The sequence below is a fragment of the Chinchilla lanigera genome, unplaced genomic scaffold (assembly GCF_000276665.1).
Source record: "Chinchilla lanigera isolate Chin_1 unplaced genomic scaffold, ChiLan1.0 scaffold00013, whole genome shotgun sequence".
Classification (NCBI taxonomy): domain Eukaryota; kingdom Metazoa; phylum Chordata; class Mammalia; order Rodentia; family Chinchillidae; genus Chinchilla; species Chinchilla lanigera.
This window is the reverse complement of record NW_004955414.1, coordinates 3,889,298-3,909,457: the sequence shown is the minus strand read 5'-3', so window position 1 is coordinate 3,909,457 and position 20,160 is coordinate 3,889,298. Positions and strand designations below refer to the sequence as shown.

The following is a 20,160-nucleotide window of genomic DNA, read 5'->3' as shown; positions in this document are numbered from 1 at the left end:
TGTTTTGTGACGATTGTCAGTTTGGCAAAAGATAGCCATGTCAGAGAAAATGAAAAGTCGGTGATATTCATTCAAAATAAATTTCAAGTAGGAAACTTAACTTTTTCCTGAAATCAAATTGGTTAACAGTTTTGTAGCCACTGTTAAAATAGGAAGAGAAAGTACTCTACAGTGGGCTAACAATTATAAATCAGACTTACAGCGCTGTCATTAATAGCATAGTAATATTACATTGATTTTAGGAAAAGATACAGTAGCTAAAAAAGTATTCCTGCCAGGTGTGATACTGCAAGCCTGTAGTCCAAGCCGTCAGGAGGCCAAAGCAGGAGGATTGCTGTGAATTCAAGGCCAGCCTGGGCTCCATAGTGAGTTTAAGGCCAGCCTGAACTGCATAGAGAGACCCTGTATCTACACAAACAGACAACTGTTCCTTTTACAGAAGCAGAGATTCACGTCACCTGTGCAGTGTTTCCTTCTTAACTAAAAAATTACACCGACTCAAGTATGACTTCATTGTTTGCACAACCCTTTTAAATTAATCTTAGTTTTCCGGTAGAATTCATCAGTGTGTAATGTACAGTGTGCTTAGACAGTAAATGTAATGTTTATTTTCTTATTGTCCTTCGTCCTCGCTGATGTACGGTCCGCAGCCGCAGGGATGAGTCGTCCTGCCTGGAACCCTGGCACATCATAGTGAGTCTTCAACAAACCTGTCAGGTGAACCTTAGACTCACTTAGGGAACAACTCCGTTTCAGTATTTGGTGTAAATTTATCATGTATACACTATGTGAAATGTAGTCAAGAAGGAAAACTATGACCAAAATAAAATTGCAAGATGTCGGAAACCACTTGGGACAGGGCTTCAAAATGGGGAGCAGGAAAACTGCTCACCGGCAGGGGTGAGAGCCGGTAAGGAAACTAGTCTCTGGGTCATCAGTTGCAAGTTGAGAATTGGCTTGTGGTGAGGCCCTGCTGCTGCTTTGTCCCTACCTCCCTATGCACAGTCACCTTTTCTCCTGGTTTGCAAATGGCAGGTGTGTCCCACCCATCCTAGAGCACAGATGAAGCATTTCTTTGATTCATAAGAGTCTCTGAGACTCCAGAAGAAAGAGACTATTAGAAATGGTGTACTCAGTGTCAACAGAGTGAACAATTCTAGTAGCTGGGTCGCAAATTCTTTGTTTATTATGTATATATATATATATTTTTATATATATATATATGTATATAGTTTTTTTGAGACAGGGTCTCACTATGCAGTTCAGGCCACCCTTGAGTTCACTTTGTAGCCCAGGCTGGTCTCAAACACATAATGATCCTCCTGCCTCAGCCTCCCAAGTGCTGGGATTGCAGGTATGCACCATCACGCCTAGCTAGGTGGAAAATTCTTTAGCTAGGCTGATGTTTTGCAAATAAAAGGTGAATCCAATTGTTTCCAGCTGATATGTTAGCAGTAACTTCAGTGATAGGTCAGTGTGTGATTTGGGGGCAAAAACTAGGCTAAAGTTTACATGATGTAATAACAATTCCATAACAAAGGTTTTTTCATTTCTGTTCAAGGTTTCTCTGAAGTTACATGTAGAAACAAGAAATGTGAACAGGACTGTTTTGATCCTTGACTTACTGTAGCAATAACTCATGCATACATAGATTTATAAGGCAATGCTTTATCATTCCATTCATGGCATTAAGAGATCTCTAGTTCAGTTTTGGTATCTATTACTTCTAAAACTGTTCAGTGACTGTTAGACTCATTTTGATATAATAATAATAATTATAACATACTGCTGAAGCATTTTCTTAACATGCAGGCTGTCTCAGGAAATAGAGGCTTTATGGCTGTTTATTCGTATACATATACCTAAGGAAATTTGAGTGATTAATACAAGACTTTCAAGCATACCTGGATTCAAGATAATAAAATTTGAAATGAGGTTTGGCGTGTTACATGGTAATTAAGGAATGCTCCCTCAAAGTCTGTGTCTGCAACCCAGATGGAAAGGGAACTGGATTAGGCAGAGGAAGAAGTCATACTGAAGTGCTAGCTCACGGACAGCAGAGCTTTGGTGTAACCTTCAGAACTGTCCTGCATCGGACTGAGATGTCCAGGTCTTCATTTGCTCATCTCAATCCGTTGTTAAATGTTTGGTATCTGAAAAAGTGCCGTGACCTTGAGCAAGGTGGCTGCAGCTGAGGCCGTTCTTAAAGGATTCCCAAGTGGAGGCGAAGCATAGAGAGCTTCCCTGCAGCGGAAGCAAGAAATCCTTCCTTGAGGAGGAGCTTGGGCAATGCCTCCTGGAGCCCATGGAAAGTACTCTTTACAGTAACATGCTATAGGGGAAGGGGACAAAGTACAAGTTCAAGGACAAAGAGAAATGATAGCATTCTGACAGTAAAGAAGGTTGGGCCCATGTATTTCTTTAAATGGGTGGTGTTGAGCCATATGTAAGTACACAGAGTTCACATTCCTTTGTATACATATCAAAATTATAAGCGTCTAAAATTATGTGCTTCTACAAGTGTTAATATTTATCGTGTGCTAAAATTATATTCTTTGCAGATGCTAAAAGTATGAAAAACTTTAGATGTCCGTAAAATATATGGATGAGTACATCACTTTTCAAAATTAAAGACTAGGGAAACAAAATTGATGAAAGATCACTGACCTCGCCCAGCATGTCATTTTACAAATGAGAACGTTGGGGCCCCGAGGTGTTCCAGTAGGTGCACGCGCTCATACCAATCCTGGAATCCAGGCCTGCAGACCTGCTCCTTCTGCCTCACCTGCTGCCTGTGAACACCTGTCATTCTGCCATTTATAAAAGGGCCGTGAAGAAAATCAAGCTCCCAGCAGGGCCTCTTTACTTAGATGTTTGACCTCTTCTGATCCCATGAGGCAGTGTTTATGTTTATGGGCATTTTTCTGGGGAAGTGCTTCCCCATCTTTATAGGTACTAAATAAAAGATTAAAAACAACATGTACCAAAAAAAAAGAAAGGTGATAGAGAGATGGGGAGAGAAGGAAAAAGGGATGAAGAAAGGAATTTAGATGACATGTACCAACTCCATACAAGAAAGTAAATGGTATGTGCAATACACATGTCCTAAAAAGATGATCTGAAAAGGTATTTATAGAGGTAGATTGTAAATTAGTAATAAACATTTTATTATTTAGCTCATACATCTCTAAATTACCTGCTTTCCTCATTGAAATTCACTTCACCCTTCATTCTCTTCTTTAGGCTCATGTTTGACCCTTGAGTATTGTCTTGCTTCTTCTGTCTTTCAAAGATATCAAACCTCCCTCCAGCAGAGGAAGCTCTTTTTTAGTAACTCACTCCTGATCTCTACAGGGGGATCTAGTGTATGTCAATTATGCACGAACTGAAGACTTCTTTAAACTGGAGCGGGACATGAAGATTAATTGCGCTGGGAAGATTGTGATTGCCAGATATGGGAAAATTTTCAGAGGAAATAAGGTAAAGGTCATCTTTTCTTCTCTTCCAGTATAAAAAGTTACCTTTCATGTGTAGAATCATCTCTTTTAAAATTTCTGAGGGCTGTGACCCCCTCATACTTTGTAAATGCCCACATTTCAGACACAAGGTAACTTATAGGCAGTGGCTTTAAATCAGGTCACCAGAATTCAGCCAGTGTAGGGCAGGGTGAACACAGCAGGTTTTTTTTATTCCATATCTGCAGTTTTTCTTGTGGCTACAAAGAAATATGCACCAGGTTTCTTGTTAACTTTTAGTGACTTTATTATTATCTCCAAAAACATTTGCTAACTTAAATTTGAATATTAAATTTGAATTGTAAATAATGAAAGAAATTTTCACATCACTGTTTTTGAAGTTACTGTCACTTGATTTGTTATTTTTTTCTCCCTTGTGAGAAATGAAATTTCAGAAATACCCGCTTTGGGCCATGGAACAAATAGGAGTCCAGCCTGAGAGTCCTCTTGCTGACTGTGCTTCTGGACCCGTGGAAGACAATAGCAAGTACTTGCTGACACAGGAATTTTCCAAATCTGCTTTGAGGGCTGATTCACTTTTAGAATGTGAATTAGAGAAATGAAAACGGCAGTTCTCTGTAATATGTCCCTTGTTGCACGTAAAACAACAAAAGGTTGAAGATAAATCTCAGCTACTGGTTTAAGTATATGTTTGGAAATTGATATTACCGAATCTAAGCAAACAGCTTCAATAAGAAGGACGTTGTGTTTTCTAGGTTAAAAATGCGCAGCTGGCAGGGGCCAAAGGAGTCATTCTGTACTCAGACCCTGCTGATTACTTTGCTCCTGGGGTGGCATCCTATCCAGATGGATGGAACCTTCCTGGAGGTGGTGTCCAGCGTGGAAATATCTTAAATCTTAATGGCGCAGGGGACCCACTCACACCAGGTTACCCAGCAAATGGTGAGTGACCAGGCCTCAGCCATTACCAAAATCGTAACAGCATTTTCAAGTAATTGTATTAGATTTCTTTTCACACAGTGGACTGAGAATCTTTTTTAAAAATTGTTTTATTTTGGAATATGAAAGTTTCAAGTATTCTATACTATTGATTCATATTATCCCTTACTTGGAATTCTTGGGCCTGACACATTTTAAAGTTCAGATTTTTTTCTAGATAAAGCAGTACAGTACATACACTATATAATTCGTAACACGTAAGTGGCTAGGACAGAATATAGGACACACGTATATAAAAGTCTTTGCAGGACCGTGTGTGAATATTGGCAGTAAGTAGGGGTAAGAAATATAGATAGACTCGTGTCTGCTCAAGTCAAATTTTGGTGTCACATAAAAGTTTTATTGACAAATAAATTCAACCCAAATTAATAGTTTTCACAGTTTTGGGGTTTCTTGAATGCCAGCACTCCACGTGTCCTAGCCTGTAACCTGGAGGGCGGGTGTCATTGTCTCTGTTTGACAGCAGGGAACGTGAGACTAGAAATAAGCAGTGTGTGCAAGATCCCCGCACTGCACGCGAGAGCTGGGGTTGGGTGCAGGAGTCTGGCTTCAGGGCTTCAGCACCATACTTGCTCAGTGTTGAGAAGCCTCCTTGTAAAACACTGATAAAAGGACTAAATTGTTTTGGATGTGCTAATCTCTCTGATGATTATTACAAATACCTGTGAGCATTTACTTCAAAACAAAATTTGTGTAACTTAGATAAAAGTTTGTCAAAGTGCCTATCGCATTTATGTATTTATTCTTCATCTGATTTTTGTAGCAAGTTGTAGATTCCCCTAAGGCTTATGTGTATTTTTGGCTTCAGAAGTTCTCCTAAGGGCGTCGGCATAGATTGTTTTCCTTTGTATGAAAAAGGAATAAAACAACATGAATAAATAATATAAATAAAACAACATGAATCTGCCTGAACTTTACTTACTCCATTATTTTTTTTTTCCATTTTTTTTTTTTTATAATTTGTCCTTGTTTTTCTAAGAGCTTGAGATGCATCCTTATTTATTTGAGAGTACTTTTTCTTTTGGTTTTTCTCCGGTACCGGGGACCGAACTCACGACCTTGCGCTTGCTAGGCAGGCGCTTTGCCGCTGAGCTAAATCCCCAGCCCTACTCCATTATTTTATTCCCAAATTTTTTTTAAAAGTGCACTTCAAAGTTGTTGGCTATAAAGAGCTAAACTTGTGAAAATTACAATGAGATTAGCTGAAAGATCTCTGTTGATGATCTTCATATTTAAATTATGGAATTTTAGGGGAAAATCATATTATTATCTGGGGTTAATATTTACTGAATTCCCTTTTGTTCCCATTAAATTTTTCTCTTCTTCTTTAGTTTTGATTACTAAATAGTTCTAACATACACAAAAGTAGAGATAGTTACCAACATTTTGTCTGCTTTCTTTCACTTATTCATCTCCTGTGACTCTAGCATAGTAATGGCAAACCTTTTAGAACTTTCAGTATTAGCAGACAGACCACTGTGGCACATGTGCCATAAGTTCGCCACCACCGCTCTAGAGAATTAGAAAACAGATTTCATCCAGAATATCATGGAATTCTACCCATAAAAAATAAACTCGTGAAACTGCCTCAATTTTTTATTATTAAGCAACTTAAAAGCTTAGAGGAAAAAGACAAAATATAATTCTAATTTTTCTTAAATCTGAAAATATATCAGAATATACTTACTTTGTTTCCCTGGAATAAAATCCATAGTTCTTGAGTTCAGTTTTTAAAAAATTGTAAATTGCTGAAGTTTTGAAAATTGCAATCAATTTTGGAAATCCATGTCACCCAAAATAAAATGGCATTTCTGTCACTCTGGAAAGTTCTCCTGTGTCCATTTCTGGCCAATTTTCAGTGCACCTCTTAAAAGCAAACCGTTTTTTATATCTGGCAACACAATATTTGTTTGCCTGGCTTTGAACTTCATGTAAATAGAATGGAATGGTAGATGTTTTTTTGAGCCTGACATGCTTCACTCAGTGAAATCGTGTGAGATTTTTCCATGTTAGCACACGTTAGTTTTAATTGTTGAGTAGTACCATGTTGTGGGACCATACATAGATTGGTTGCTTGTCTTATTGTCAGAAATTTGTTGAATGATATAAATGTGGCTGATTTAAAACTTTGTAAGATATATATATATATATATATATATATATATGTTTTCATGTTTATTGTGTTGTGCCGTAGTGTACATTTCAGTTTAATGTTGCTTTTCAAACTTTGACAAGTGATGGAATGAAAATTTTAATTGGTACACATTCTTGCTAACATTGGGCATAATAAAGTTTTCACTAATACAAGTAGAAGCAAAATTAAACTGTTTAAAGTGATTTACATTGATCAATTTGAGAAGGATTGAGTTTTAATTAGAATGTATTCATTTTACTTTCAGAATATGCTTATAGGCGTGAAATTACAGAGGCTGTTGGCATTCCAAATATTCCTGTTCATCCAATTGGATACTATGATGCACAGAGACTGCTAGAGTAAGTTTGCAAGGAACGAGCAGACAACAATTTGGGCAGTTCTCATTACTGGCCGTTTCCCTGTGCTGGGCGTCTGTCTTCTTCTTCTGAGGAACTACTGATATTCTTGGAAATGAGTGGACCGTGTAGTGGCACGGTCATTTTATAGAGTAGCGATTAAGTTCTGTAATGTACTTAATCGATGCGTGCCTCGTGTATGACAGCCGTGAAAATGAATCTGTCAGATCTCCCACTGCAGGGAGAATAATCGACCAATTTCTCCAGCCACTGTGCTCTGAAACCCACCATCCTATTTCCATCCCAGCGCTGCTTCCTGTAGACGCTCCCAGGCAGTGACTGAGTGAGGCCAGGATGCTAAGACAAGCTTATTCTAGGAGGCACAGGACTCTTCAGATGTGAGACTTGAAGCCCTCGACAACCCTGCTTAAATAGATGGTGCAGCCCTGGCCCCATCTTTTATTCTTCCTTTGCTGTCCCTGTCTCCGTTTCAGACTTACACTGCGTGCTGATGGCCTCCTCAGCCTTCCCTGGCACCCTGCTTATTTCCTTCATGGGCTTTTCCCTGTGTATTTCTTTTATTTTCCATTTCTTGAAGGACGCAGAATAACACAATGTGATAGTTGCACATATTTTGTTTTGATGTCTATTCCTCTTCTTTCTAATACTGCTTTTGATACTGAAATTTCTACAGCCATGTCACTGTGTAAGCTGGCATGGAAGCACGTCCCTCTTTCCTGCCCTACTCTCTTCTATCTGTATGTCCTTTCTCCACTTCCCCTTAGGAGGGGGGAGCACAGACTGCTCTGAAAGCGTCTGTCCAGTTCGTCCTTTCTTTAAGATCAAATCATTCTGAGTCCTGTTATTCTAGATTTATGAAAAAGCATTTTATGACCTAGTCAGTGCAAGGCTCTCATTTTTACAGGCGAGGAGGTTGATATTCGGGAAGTTGGGAGTGTGTGTGCAGTTTAAGGACAGTTTGAGAAGTATGCTGGTCTTTGTTTTGAGGCTCTTATTTTTCCAAGTGAATTAAGATTCAAGATTAGGCGCAACTTTTGAGGGCACCATAGACTGTGTATTTGTCCAAAGCTATTAATAAACAAACTCTTAAGTATTTAGATATCTTAAAAAGATGAAAGTAGGTGTAGTGCTACTTACAATAGTAGAAAGCTGTTTGTTAGTATTATGGTGATAATTTCTGCATCCATGTTCAAAGAGACATTTAGTCTATAGTTTTCTTGTAATTTTTTTTTGTCAGATTTTGATGTCAAGGTATTGTTTGCTACAGAGAATAACTTTGGAAATATTTGCTCTTCTATGTTTTGGAAGAACACGTGAAGATGTAGTATTTATCCCATAAATATTTGGCTCAATTGAACCGTGAAGCCCCCTGGCACTTGGCCTCTCTTCCACTTAAGGCGTTCCTCTTACTATAAGGTGTTCCACTCCTTTTTAAGCTTTTCTCTCAAGGTGTGACTAATCAGTTAGTCCCTGCAGCCGACGTGCCTGTATTTTTCTGTCTTCAGACCTCCCTGTATCATTCCATCCCTGGGATGCCTTCAACTTCATCTCCCCACACCCAGCTCTTACTTACCCTTTACAATCTAGAGAAACGGAAGCCTCCGTGAGAAAGTTGTTTGGAATCCTGCAAGCTGAATTAAGCATTCTTTTGTATGGATTCTGCATGTGTCACCTACATGCTCCGTTCTATATGTTATAGTTGGTTTTATATGTATCTTCTTCTTGAGTGACTTATAAACTGTTGAGTAAAAATGTCAATTCTTATACATAAGTGTTATTCCTTGCTGAGTAGGACACAGCACATTTAGCATAGCAGACAATACATCTTTGCCGAAGGTCAAGTCAAAATTAATATGCTGCAGATTATAGGTTTTTAAATTCATTACTACTTATGCATATTTATGAAACATCAGTCTATCAAGTCCTGTCAGAGATGTACTTAAATTTTATTTACATTATCTGATATTTTTAGAGTTTGACAATTTACTACTCAACACTTTAATGTCCATGGTTATTTATTAACTTATCTTGCTGTACTGGGTATTGTAACCAGGGATGCTCAGCCATGGAGCTCCATCTTCAGCCATTTTTATTTTTTTGTGTTGAGACAGAATTTCACTAAATTGCCCAAGTAGGACTCAAACTTGTAATCCTCTTGCTTCGGCCTCCTTTAGTGCTGGGATTACCGATGTAAGCCACTCCGTTTGGCTTTATTTTTTGTTAATTGATGGAGTGAGTGAAGGACCTAAGTACATTTCTATCTTAGTAACATTTATTGAGTAAAACCTCCATTTTTCCATGCATGTGTTTTATTTCCTTTATTAATATATTTGATTAGTGCATATAATTATTATTTTTATTGTCACCTGTTTACCTGTCCTTGTGGGACCATTACCAGCTCAGCATTATATTTTATTATTTTGTGACAGTAGCGATGGCTCACTACCCTTCTTGTTTATAAAACATAGTTGCTTATTCCCCTTGATTATGTATTTTGCTTTTCGTGTTTCACTTTGAAAAGGAAATGAATTTGCAAAGCTAAAATTTGAAGAGATTTACAGCAAAAGTTTACTTTTTATATATTTCTACCTCCAAAGAAACCAATATTAATAGCTGATAATATTGCAGAGATATTTTATGTGTAGTCAAGTATGTATAGATTCTTTACTTGCCTTCTATGACTTTTTGAATATTTAATACTGTGATGCTTTGACTGTGGATTTGCTTTCTAGCTATAAAATGCCTCTTTAATAATACTTCATGCTTTTTATGTGAAAATATGTTGTAAATAAATGACTTTATAGTTATTTGTGTGAAATTCTGATTTTTAGCCAAATTCCCTAGTGAGACAGAAAATAAAAGAGAGAACAAATTTACTCTCTAATAGAGCTCTTTAATATAGAATATCATGTCCAGTTATTTTCCCATGAGAAGCTAAACTTACGGATTGTTTAACTATTCAAGGTCAGACTGAGCTATTCACATTGCCTCAAGCAATGTGTACAGGGACAGGGAAAACCAGGAGACTGTAGAACGTGCCTCTCTGCTTGTGACCAGAGAGAAAGCTGTGGAAGATGCATGGAAGATTTCAACTCCACATTGCCTATTTAAACATCTCATTATAATTTCAAATAACATTTGTCCAGGCATTATTTATGGAAATGCATTTAAGGCTCGGAATATTCACTCATAATGGCAACCAAGTTTCAGCCTTGCAGCTGGACTTCCTTCAGCACTTATGGTTAAGGTGGAAATTATGCACTTTGAACTTTCAGTTAGTTTCCTGAGTTTGTCTGGACCATATTTATTTGTTGCTGTTATTCAGGGAAGGCATGTTTGATGTTCGTGCCCAAACCAAGAATTAGTTGTTCTATGCTCTGAATACAAGGAAGACAGACATGGTAAAGTGAGAGGACAAGAACGCTAGCACCCCATGGCAAACCTTACCATGCTGTGTTTCCTAGTCGCCTGCTGAGACATTACTGGGGGCTAGTGGCACATAGTAGTTGATCACCTGAGTCCACATTCTCAAATTTAGAAGTATCATGCAGCTGTAAGGACCTGTTAGTTGACAAGATCGGGCGTGTTCAAGGTGGTATGGCCATAGATGGAGCTGTTAGTTGAATTGGAGTCCTTTCCTTTGCTCTTCTCTTCCTAGCACGTGTGTAGAAAGTACTTTATAAAGGTTGGCTAGATGCATATTTGAGGATATGATGATCAGTGGGAGAAATGACAAAATGGAAAATTTCAAAGTGGTAGAATCGAGTTCTTTCTTTGGAGCATGCTGTGGACGGCACTTTTAACATAATTCATTTATTGGATTATAGTAATACAGAGTTCAGATTCTTGCCAGTAATTTGAATTTAAGCGATACCTCTTACCAAGTGCATAACTTCAAGCGTGTTATCTAAGCTTAGGCTCATGTGCTCATCTGTAAGGCGGGAGTCATAGTGAACCCTCTCTTATGAAAGATTTGGTAAGGATTAAATGGCGTATATAAAGCTCTTTGCACTGTCCATCACTCATTGAAGCTGTTACAAGCATATGCTCAAAAAAGTAAATTAATTGGCACTTTAATTTGTTACATCTAAGTGTTTGTTCAACTGATAACAGTTTTTGTGTCCAACAGACGTATGGGCGGCTCCGCACCCCCAGACAGCAGCTGGAAAGGAGGCCTCAGAGTGCCCTACAATGTGGGACCTGGCTTTACCGGCAACTTTTCTACACAGTTAAGAGACTATCTTAATTTTAAATCTCTTGCATGGAATCTTTAAAAATAAAATACAACTATAGAGAATGACAGAAAATGTAAAATCTGCCTCGTACCAGCGGGAAACAAAGCCAGAAATTGAAGAGGGCAGTTACTTTAGGTCATTAAAAGTGGCCAGCGTAAGTTTTGCTTTTGTACAATTAGAAAGTTTGAAACAGTGGTGGAAGGTTTCAGAATTTGTGCCACTCACCTCTTAGCCAATATGTTGAAGACCGTGTCCTTTATTTTTGCATTAGAAAAGTCAGAATGCACATCCACTCCGACAGTAAAGTGACCAGAATTTACAACGTGATTGGTACGCTCCGGGGAGCGGTGGAACCAGGTCAGTGAATCATTTGCTGAGCAAATACTGAATGAGCGGGCTGTGGGTGTGGCTCAGTGGTAGAGTTCTCGCCCTGTATGTGCAGAGCCCTTGTATGTGCTGGATCCCCAGCACCACACACACAAAAAAAGTTCGATGCAGCGAATCCTGACTGAGCAAGTGATAAGTGCTGTGTCCTGCTCTAAACCCTGCAGTGTAAGGAAAATGAGCAAATCTCGGCCTTAACAAATCTACCTCAGCACAAAATAGATAAATTTTAGTTATTGTTATATTGTCATACATGTTGTAAAAAAAAAAAAGTGAACATTTGGGTGAGACTGGGCAGATGAGCAAGGTGATGGTAACTATATGTTTCAGCGGGAGGATCAGAGGAAGATGGGCAGGGAGAGAGAGTTCTGAGGTATTTACTCTGAGTTTGCTGGATTTGCTTACCATATATTTTGCATAGTTAAATACCACCATGATGATAATAAATGTCTGTACAAAAGATAACGGAAAATTCCTGAATTAAGGAATTCTTTATGTGGTTTTATTTTATACACTAAAGCCATTAGTAATATATAGACTTGATTTCAGATGACATGCTGATTAATAAATTTTATATGTAGTCTTAGTTCATTATGTTTCTGTTCCTTAAGAACTAGTAGATTTTATGTCTTCCCAACTTAGATACAATTAAATTGCCTGTGTTTCTTACGGCACATGCTTTCATTTAAGGGTCAAGAACACTGATGTCCTTACAGTGACACATAACTGGCCATTTATGCTTACTGATGTAGAATCGCTGTGCTAAGCATTGGGAGCGTTGGAATTTTAAGACTGGGACAAAAGTTCAGAGAATATCCAGTTTGGGAATGAACCTACATCAGTGTGAAAAGATGTGCAACAATCTGGAGTTGGGCAGGCAAAACAATGCTCCTTTCCTATAGAAGACGGAGAAAAGTTCATAGGGGGAGAAGTTTTTGAGCTGTATCTTGAAAATCCAATCGGAGTAGAATGTGGAGAGCTGCGCGCTCTTACTCTGAAACAGCTGGAGACAGCGTGGTAAGGTGGGAGGGAGGCGACAGGGAGAGGCAGGTTAGGGTGAATTCATCCTTTCCGATAGTTACCTCTGCACTTAGTCTGGGAGTCTAGTTTTCCTCTGTGACATTCATACTCCCTTCAGATTGAGGAAACCTACCAAAAGCAGCCAGACAACAAGTTTGCAGAAGCCTCTCGGGACCTGGCTGTTCTCCTTAAGTTCTGAGTGCTGTGTTGAGATGCTGTTATCATTTGCAGTTTGTGAGATGATTGGCCCAGGATAACAAGTAATGTTAAAACGTTGCTTTTCAGATAGATATGTCATCCTCGGGGGGCACCGAGACTCGTGGGTGTTTGGTGGCATCGACCCTCAGAGCGGGGCAGCGGTGGTTCATGAAATTGTGCGAAGCTTTGGAACCCTGAAAAAGGAAGGTAATGGAAACAAAGGAAAAGTTTTAACATCCTTTTGGGTCTCAGTGTACTTTTCTGTAAAGTGAGTCCAAAGTACCACCGCCGCCGCTATGGTGCGCTGGTGAAAATAGCAACGCGTGTGTTAATGTCAGTTTATTACACTGCGTACTGATTTTTTCATTTACGTATGGAATATTTATGTTTTGGGCTGTATAGATGGCTATAATATGAAATAAAGGAATGAAGGAATTAGCTGTTCCGACAACCACAAAGAGAAAAGCTAGAGGGGCCACACCCCAGCTTCTCCCACTCCACACCTCACCTTCTCCGGCTCCACACCTCAGGCTGCAAGGCGCCACCAGGACAGCCTGGCCTGGGTTCTGTCCAGAATGTGGGATACGTACTCCCACACACCGCACTCCTTACACCATCCATCAGGTGCAGTTTAGGATCTCCATAGGAAACCAAAGTAATGATGCAGGCCACACGATTGCATGTTAAAATGATCATTACACAGTGAGAGCAGAAAGGCCCTTCTCTTTGCCAATTCTGTAAACAAGGTGTTTGGGGCTATAAAATGTGAACCATTTGTTTTTGAGCAACCATAAAAGTAGTAAAAATATATTCAGTTTGCATGATAGTCATTTTCTTAGGAAAACAGAAGGTTCATGTGTGTGAACTATTTTGAAATCACAGCAAGCAGAGAAAGGTCTTCAGAGTTACTTCTATCTCATTTTAGGGATAAGTTAAGCAGGATGCAGAGAATGAAGTGATTTGCGCAGGATTCTGTAAGAACCCACAGTGTGCGGCAGTGAGAAAACAGACTTCACACTCAGACTTCTGGCCGCCAGTCCACAGAAACATGCTGTCTCCATTTAAATAAAGTGCAGAGTGTCTATTATTGTTGCTCACAAAGCTGTCTTCTATTACAAGAAAACAAGGAATTAGAGATCTAGATTTACATATTCAAGAGTTAGGTCCTTTTTAGTCTTACTACAAAAAGTTTCATGATTTTTCAAGAAAATTTCTGTGGTAAATGCAAACCTTCACTGTGGAACCTGTAGAGTAGGTGAAATAAATGAAAGGATGGGGAATAATACACAGGAATTTGAATAATGCTGTTAGGAAATCTCACAAAAGTGGAACCCTGGGTCAACAGCTGTAAGATAAACATTCTTAATAAACACACCCAAGGGGCTGGGGATTTAGCTCAGTGGCACAGCGCCTGCCTGGCAAGCACGAGGTCATGAGTTCGATTCCTGGTACCAGAAAAAAAAAAAAAAAAAAGAAAACCAAAAAACAAAAATCAAACAAATAAACACCCCCAAGATTTTTTTTTAACATAATGACAACTTAATTTGTGTGTGTGTGTGTGTGTGTGTGTGTGTGTGTGTGTGTTGGAGACAGGGTCTTGCTATGCAGTTCAGGCTGGCCTTGACCTCACTTTGTAACCCAGGCTGGTCTCAAACTCACAAAGATCCTCCTGCCTCAGCCTCCTGAGTGCTGGGATTACAGGTTTGTGTCACCACACCTGGCAATAATGTAAAAGTTTTGAAGCATTAATTAATGCTTTATCAACATTATTCCTTTTAATCCTCCCTAAAGGCAAATGGTTTCTTCTCCTTCCCTCTGTTATTCCTCCGCCCCCAGTGCAGAAAGGGTGAGTTGGTCTGAATAAGTTCCTTCACACTGCTAGTAGGTGAGAGAGCCAGGGTTTGAGCCAGGATCCTTCTGTAACTCCAAGGCCAGTATTTACCATTTCCAAGCCATGTGACTTGACTCCCTTAATGGAGTATTCAGTTCTGCATAGCAGCCAGCATTGCCATTGCTAACTAAATCCCAGTGACTAACTTTGTCAAAGAACAAAGTGAAATCACACAGCCAGTTCCCACTGAGCAACTGTTCACATGACGTCAGGACAGGGAAGGAGTTGCAGGGTTTTCTCCTAGTTGATTTGCTATCACAACACTGGTGGCACTCGGGGATTCTTCTTTCATGCTACGCAAATGTCGGCCACAGTGGCTTGTGATGCACACAGTCAATCAGGATAAAAACCTACTGCTGGCATAGCTTATGATCTTGTGAGATTGCTATGTCTACATTTTCCTCTTTTTAATACAATCATGCAATTTTCTTTTGACAGTTCACCTTTAAAATCTTTCAAAACAGTTGGGCGTGGTGGCGCATCCTGTAATCTCAGCACTCAGGAGGCTGAGGCAGGAGGATTGCTGTGAGTTTGAGTCTAGCCTGGGCTACAAAGTGAGCTCTAGGCCAGGCTGAACTACATAGTGAGACCCTGTCTCAAAAAGAAAAAAATAAAATGAAATAAAGTCTTTCACAACAGAAAGTTTTATGTAAGTTAAGATTTTTACCACAATTCACACTTTCTAGCCAACAAATGAAGTTTTCATTTTTGTTTTAATTTTCTCACCCATTTAGTCTTCAAAAATGCCTTGTTTTTATTATGCATTCTTCCAGCATTTGTGCGCATATGTATATTTATACATATATTTTAGGGTGGAGGCCGAGAAGAACAATTTTGTTTGCAAGCTGGGATGCAGAAGAATACGGTCTTCTTGGTTCTACTGAGTGGGCAGAGGTAAGTGGATAATTCGCTACCACATAAATTTTCATAATACCAAGTAAAAACCAAAAAGAAAAACCACATTAGGACCTCACTGTCAGTCATATAAAAATAACAAGTGAATCCAGTGAAAAAAACGTTCAAGGTTTTTTCAAAAACATTTCAAACAATATAAACTTGTTCAGAAGTCAATAAGAAAAACTATCTCATCTAAAAAACTAAGTTTTGTTTTGAATATTTTTAGAGACACAATTCCAACTGCTAAAATTAATTTATACTCCTGGGCATAGTGGCATATATCCGTAACCGCAGCACTCAAGAGGCTGAGGCAGGAGGATCACCATGAGTTTTAGACCAGCCTGGGCTATGTAGTGAGTTCAAGGGCAGCCTGAAGTATAGCAAGACTGGGTCTCATAAAATTTAAACAAATAATTAATAAAAATAAATTAACTTTATTCTCTGGGAGTGTGATAGTAAATAAACAGGTATACTAGGAGCTAAACAACAGCTCATGTTTGGTTTCTGTCATGATTCTAGTATGTGTGGAAAATTGCCTCAAATGCTCACCACCCTTAAATGCCCATTAAGCTTATGCAGTAAGTTCTAATTTTCACAATTACAGTAGTTTCTTTATCATAATGTCCTGCTATATATTAAATAATGTTAAAAGTAAGGAAAAGCATTCCATCCCCTTAGCATATTTAGTAGGCCTCTTGAATAGTCATTTTATCTGCATTTACTATGGCTTTATGTAATAGAAGTATACATAAATTATAGTAAGTATATGAAATGTCAACATTTATTCTATCAGTTTCCTCTCATGCTGATATACTTGCTTGGCCCCTATCATACTCCAGATGTTATATGAAACCTTGTAAATTTCCATTTTCTTTGACAAAGGTAGTGCTCCTGTAGACCTAGCTGACACTTTTACAAACAAGATTCATGCTAGTGTCAGGAAGAGCCTATTTTCAGAGTGTGATTTATTTTAAGTTATTGATATCATTAAGGATTGCATATGTTTTTCTGTTTTTTATCTCACAGTCAGAATGCTTCGGAAATTGCATATTTTGGAGACTCAAAATCTACTTGATATCTCAGAAATACATTGCTACACTTGTTAGTGTTCTAAAAAGGTGCAGTTATCACTCGTAACCAGTAGGTGACAGTATCCTACAAGAGAATTTTACCATGTTCGCATGATTTAAGTTCATAAATTTTTTAGCCTCTGACTTTGAAATAGCCCGTTCCTTGTGAACCAAGCGAGGTTGTCTGCTTATATAATGAGATGTTTGTGGGTAGATTTCCGCTGAAAAGTCTCTTACAGCATTTGCATTTGTTGAGTGAATATTTTGAAGGATAAACTACAGAGAGGTTAAAAAATTTAACTCCTTTTGCCTTAGTGGATAGCTTTATCTTAAATGTTAGTTAAAAGTTTTGCTTGTTGGTTGGCACTAGTAATCTTTGTTGGAATTTTTTCAAATCAACTCTTATGAATCCTGTTTGCCAAATGTGAGGTTCAGGTGAGCCAGCCTCGTTTAGAACTCTGCGTGCAGTAATTACAGGTGTGCATCTGCCTGAGGCGTGAGTATATGTTTATAGTTTCGTCTTTTTATTACAGGAGAATTCCAGGCTCCTTCAAGAGCGTGGTGTGGCCTATATTAATGCTGATTCTTCTATAGAGGGTAAATATCATTGGCCTCATTAAGAAACATAAGGTTTCATTAGAAGCATCAATTTCATTAGTAACCCGGTTCTCCCAGGGGAGGTAACCCCTTACCTGTGATTAGGGAATCTGCTGCTATCTTTGACACAGCTGTGTGTTAAGCCCTGGAAGAGCTTTTCTTTGTTTTTGTTCTTTGAAATTTTTCCATTTGTTTTGCACTGTAGAAAGCTGATGTAGAAAAGCAGTGTCTCTTTGATTTGCTTCCTCACCCAAATTATCTTAAAAGGCAGAAATTTAGTGAATGCCTGTTGATTGAAGTCATGAATATAAAGAGTTTTATAATTTAGAATGGAATAGTTTTTAAAGTCCTTTAAATGTAACTGTCTCATTGTGCTATCATGCATGCCAATTTTGTAAAAAGTACTGATTTCCACGATTTTATCTTTCATGAAATGTTTTTATTTTTACATTTTCTTTAATTTAACCAGTAATCACTGAGTATATCTCTCGGCGATGTACTTTTCCAGGGATTCGGGGGAGTCAACGGTTAGCAAGGAATATTCTGAAATTTGGAGTTTATGCTTCAGCACGATGGTAAAACAAATCAGTCCTGGATGACGGTCTGCACAGGCACTGTAAGGGGTTTAATCAGACTGCTGTGGGATTTCAGAGGAGAGAATTAGAGCAACTTCAGGAAGGGTGAAGGAAAAGGATGGGTCCTGGAGCACGAATATGCCGTTAGTAAGCAGAAGGTCCGACCAGAGGATGTGTTGGGTTGGTTTCCGCTAGAATGAAACAGTCCTTTGTCACTACATGCCAGCCCCAGGACTCTCTCCTGTGCCTTGACGCTGTGCAGCCTTCCAGGAGTTAAAATGCCGTGCTCCACCCTCAGGCTGGTCTGCAGTATGCTCCAGTGCGATTCTTAGCTTCCTTTCAGGCATTACCGTTCAGCAAAGCTCTAACTGTGTAGCACTCGTTACTGACATTAGTAAATCAGTGTTTGTTTTACAAACTGCCTCTCTTACTAAACCGCTTGTTCTTTATCAAGGAACAAGCAGTATCTTGGTTGCCTACTCCTGGGTCGTTAATATCTCATTAAATAAATATCTATAGTAGGGATGCAAAAAGTGAAGGATAAATAAAGGGAGGATGTTAAGCCTATTTTTTTTTTTAGAGTATTGAGAATGTGTTCATGTAAACTTAGCAGTGCAAGTCTGGAGTCAGCTCATCATTTACATTTTCTTCTTTGTCCCACCCTGAGCCACACTGTCCAGAAAGTTAGTTTACACAGCACGTTTCAGTTCCTCTTCCTCCTTGCCTTGGATTGGTGCTGATGGCCCAGCCTCTCAGGTCACACTACCTGCGTTTAGTCCTGGTCCTGCTGTTCCCTACTTTGTGACTTATCTCACCTCTGGGTTACAAAGAGAACCTGTCTCAGAGGCTATGTAAGGACAAAAGCAGTTTGCATGTGTGACGCTCCAGTCCTTAGCCTTGTACAGGGTACAAGTAATCAGATGAAACATGTATGTCCTGCAGCCTTGATGGCCAGCTTGGGCCATGTGTGCTGCAGTGGGCACGCAGACCCCACTCTGCAGTGACTTCAGAGTTGTTTTTTCTAAACTAAAGCCTCAGTGTGCAGGTTGAATTGCCGTGTTGGCGCTCTGCGATAAGTAAGTGGGTTTTGGGTTGCAGTTTGGGCACTTGCTCTATAAAAGGCTCACCCTCACAGCCCTACCGCATGACTACTCTGCACATAAATCCTTGAGAGAAAGAGGAATGCTGTTCTCAGTGTTGCTAGTTCTAGAGACTTGACTTTTCATGCAGTTTAAAAAATCATTGAGTTTACCTTCTTACATCATTCCCCAGAATTGTGTCACTATAGTTTTCAGGATGAAAAACAAAATGCCATGTTTATGACGGGGCACCACTTGCCTCACTTTGTTTTATATTTTTAAAATCATTAAATAATCCTTTCTCAGTACAATATACAATTCATTCTTCAGTTCCTTGCATAAAAAAAAATACAAGTGAACACTCCCTACATAAACCATTCTTAAGCCCTCTCCAAGCGGGGAGAGTGCACTGTGGTCCTCAGCCTGTGGTGTTCCCTCGTGCTGACCTTCAGATACAGCGTAGCTCACACAGTTTGCCAGCAGCGCAGGGGTGGCCATCTTAAGTGTTTCACCTGTTCAATTTTTTTTTTTTTTTTTTTTTTTTTGGTACCGAGAATCAAACTCAGAACCTTGTGCTTGCTAGGCAGGCATCTGTGCCACTGAGCTATATCCCCCAGCCCTAGTGTGTAAGTCCTTACGCACATCTTCCCTGGCCTGCAGCTGGCTTGCCTTCCACATCTGATGAGCTTCACTTACCTGTCCATGTTCTAAAATGATGTGTGCTGAGCCTGTGTAACCCCAGCACTTGGAAGGCTGAAGCAGGAGGATCCTTCAGAGTTCAAGGCCATCCTGGGGTACATATAGAGATCATGTCTTAGAAAAACTTTTTTTAAAAAAAAGAGAGGAAAGATGCTCTTTTCAAACCTTTGTTTGCATGTGGGCACAGCCAATCAGAAGACACCATTTCTGATCTTTCATTTGCTTATAACAGGAAACCACACTGACAGGACTATTGAAACATAGTATTACACTGAGGGTTTGACAGAATGACTTTCCCAATGCTTTATTTACATAAAAAAGGAACCCAGAGCTGGGGATATAGCTCAGTGGCACAAGTGTGAACCTGGCAAGCACAACATCCTGAATTCAATTCCCGATTCAAAAAAAGAAAAGAGAAAACCCAAAAATTCTAGCTACTAAAGACCTCTCCTTGGGGCCTACTGAGAGGCTTTTCACCAGCCCAAACTCAAACTTGTGGCAATCCTCCTGCCTCAGCCTCCTGAGTGCT

General features: G+C 39.3%; 1 protein-coding gene across 1 annotated transcript in view; it reads left to right on the top strand.

The window, feature by feature from the left end:
- The window catches only part of Folh1b (folate hydrolase 1B), a gene marked incomplete at its 5' end in the record, with an annotated part of 46,435 nt that overhangs the window by 11,159 nt on the left and 15,116 nt on the right, over positions 1-20,160 (top strand). The window contains 8 exon segments of the mRNA XM_013512091.1: positions 3,355-3,480; positions 4,232-4,418; positions 6,875-6,968; positions 11,116-11,214; positions 11,493-11,578; positions 12,911-13,030; positions 15,526-15,608; positions 17,215-17,278. Of these exon segments, the coding sequence (XP_013367545.1) occupies positions 3,355-3,480; positions 4,232-4,418; positions 6,875-6,968; positions 11,116-11,214; positions 11,493-11,578; positions 12,911-13,030; positions 15,526-15,608; positions 17,215-17,278 (859 nt within the window).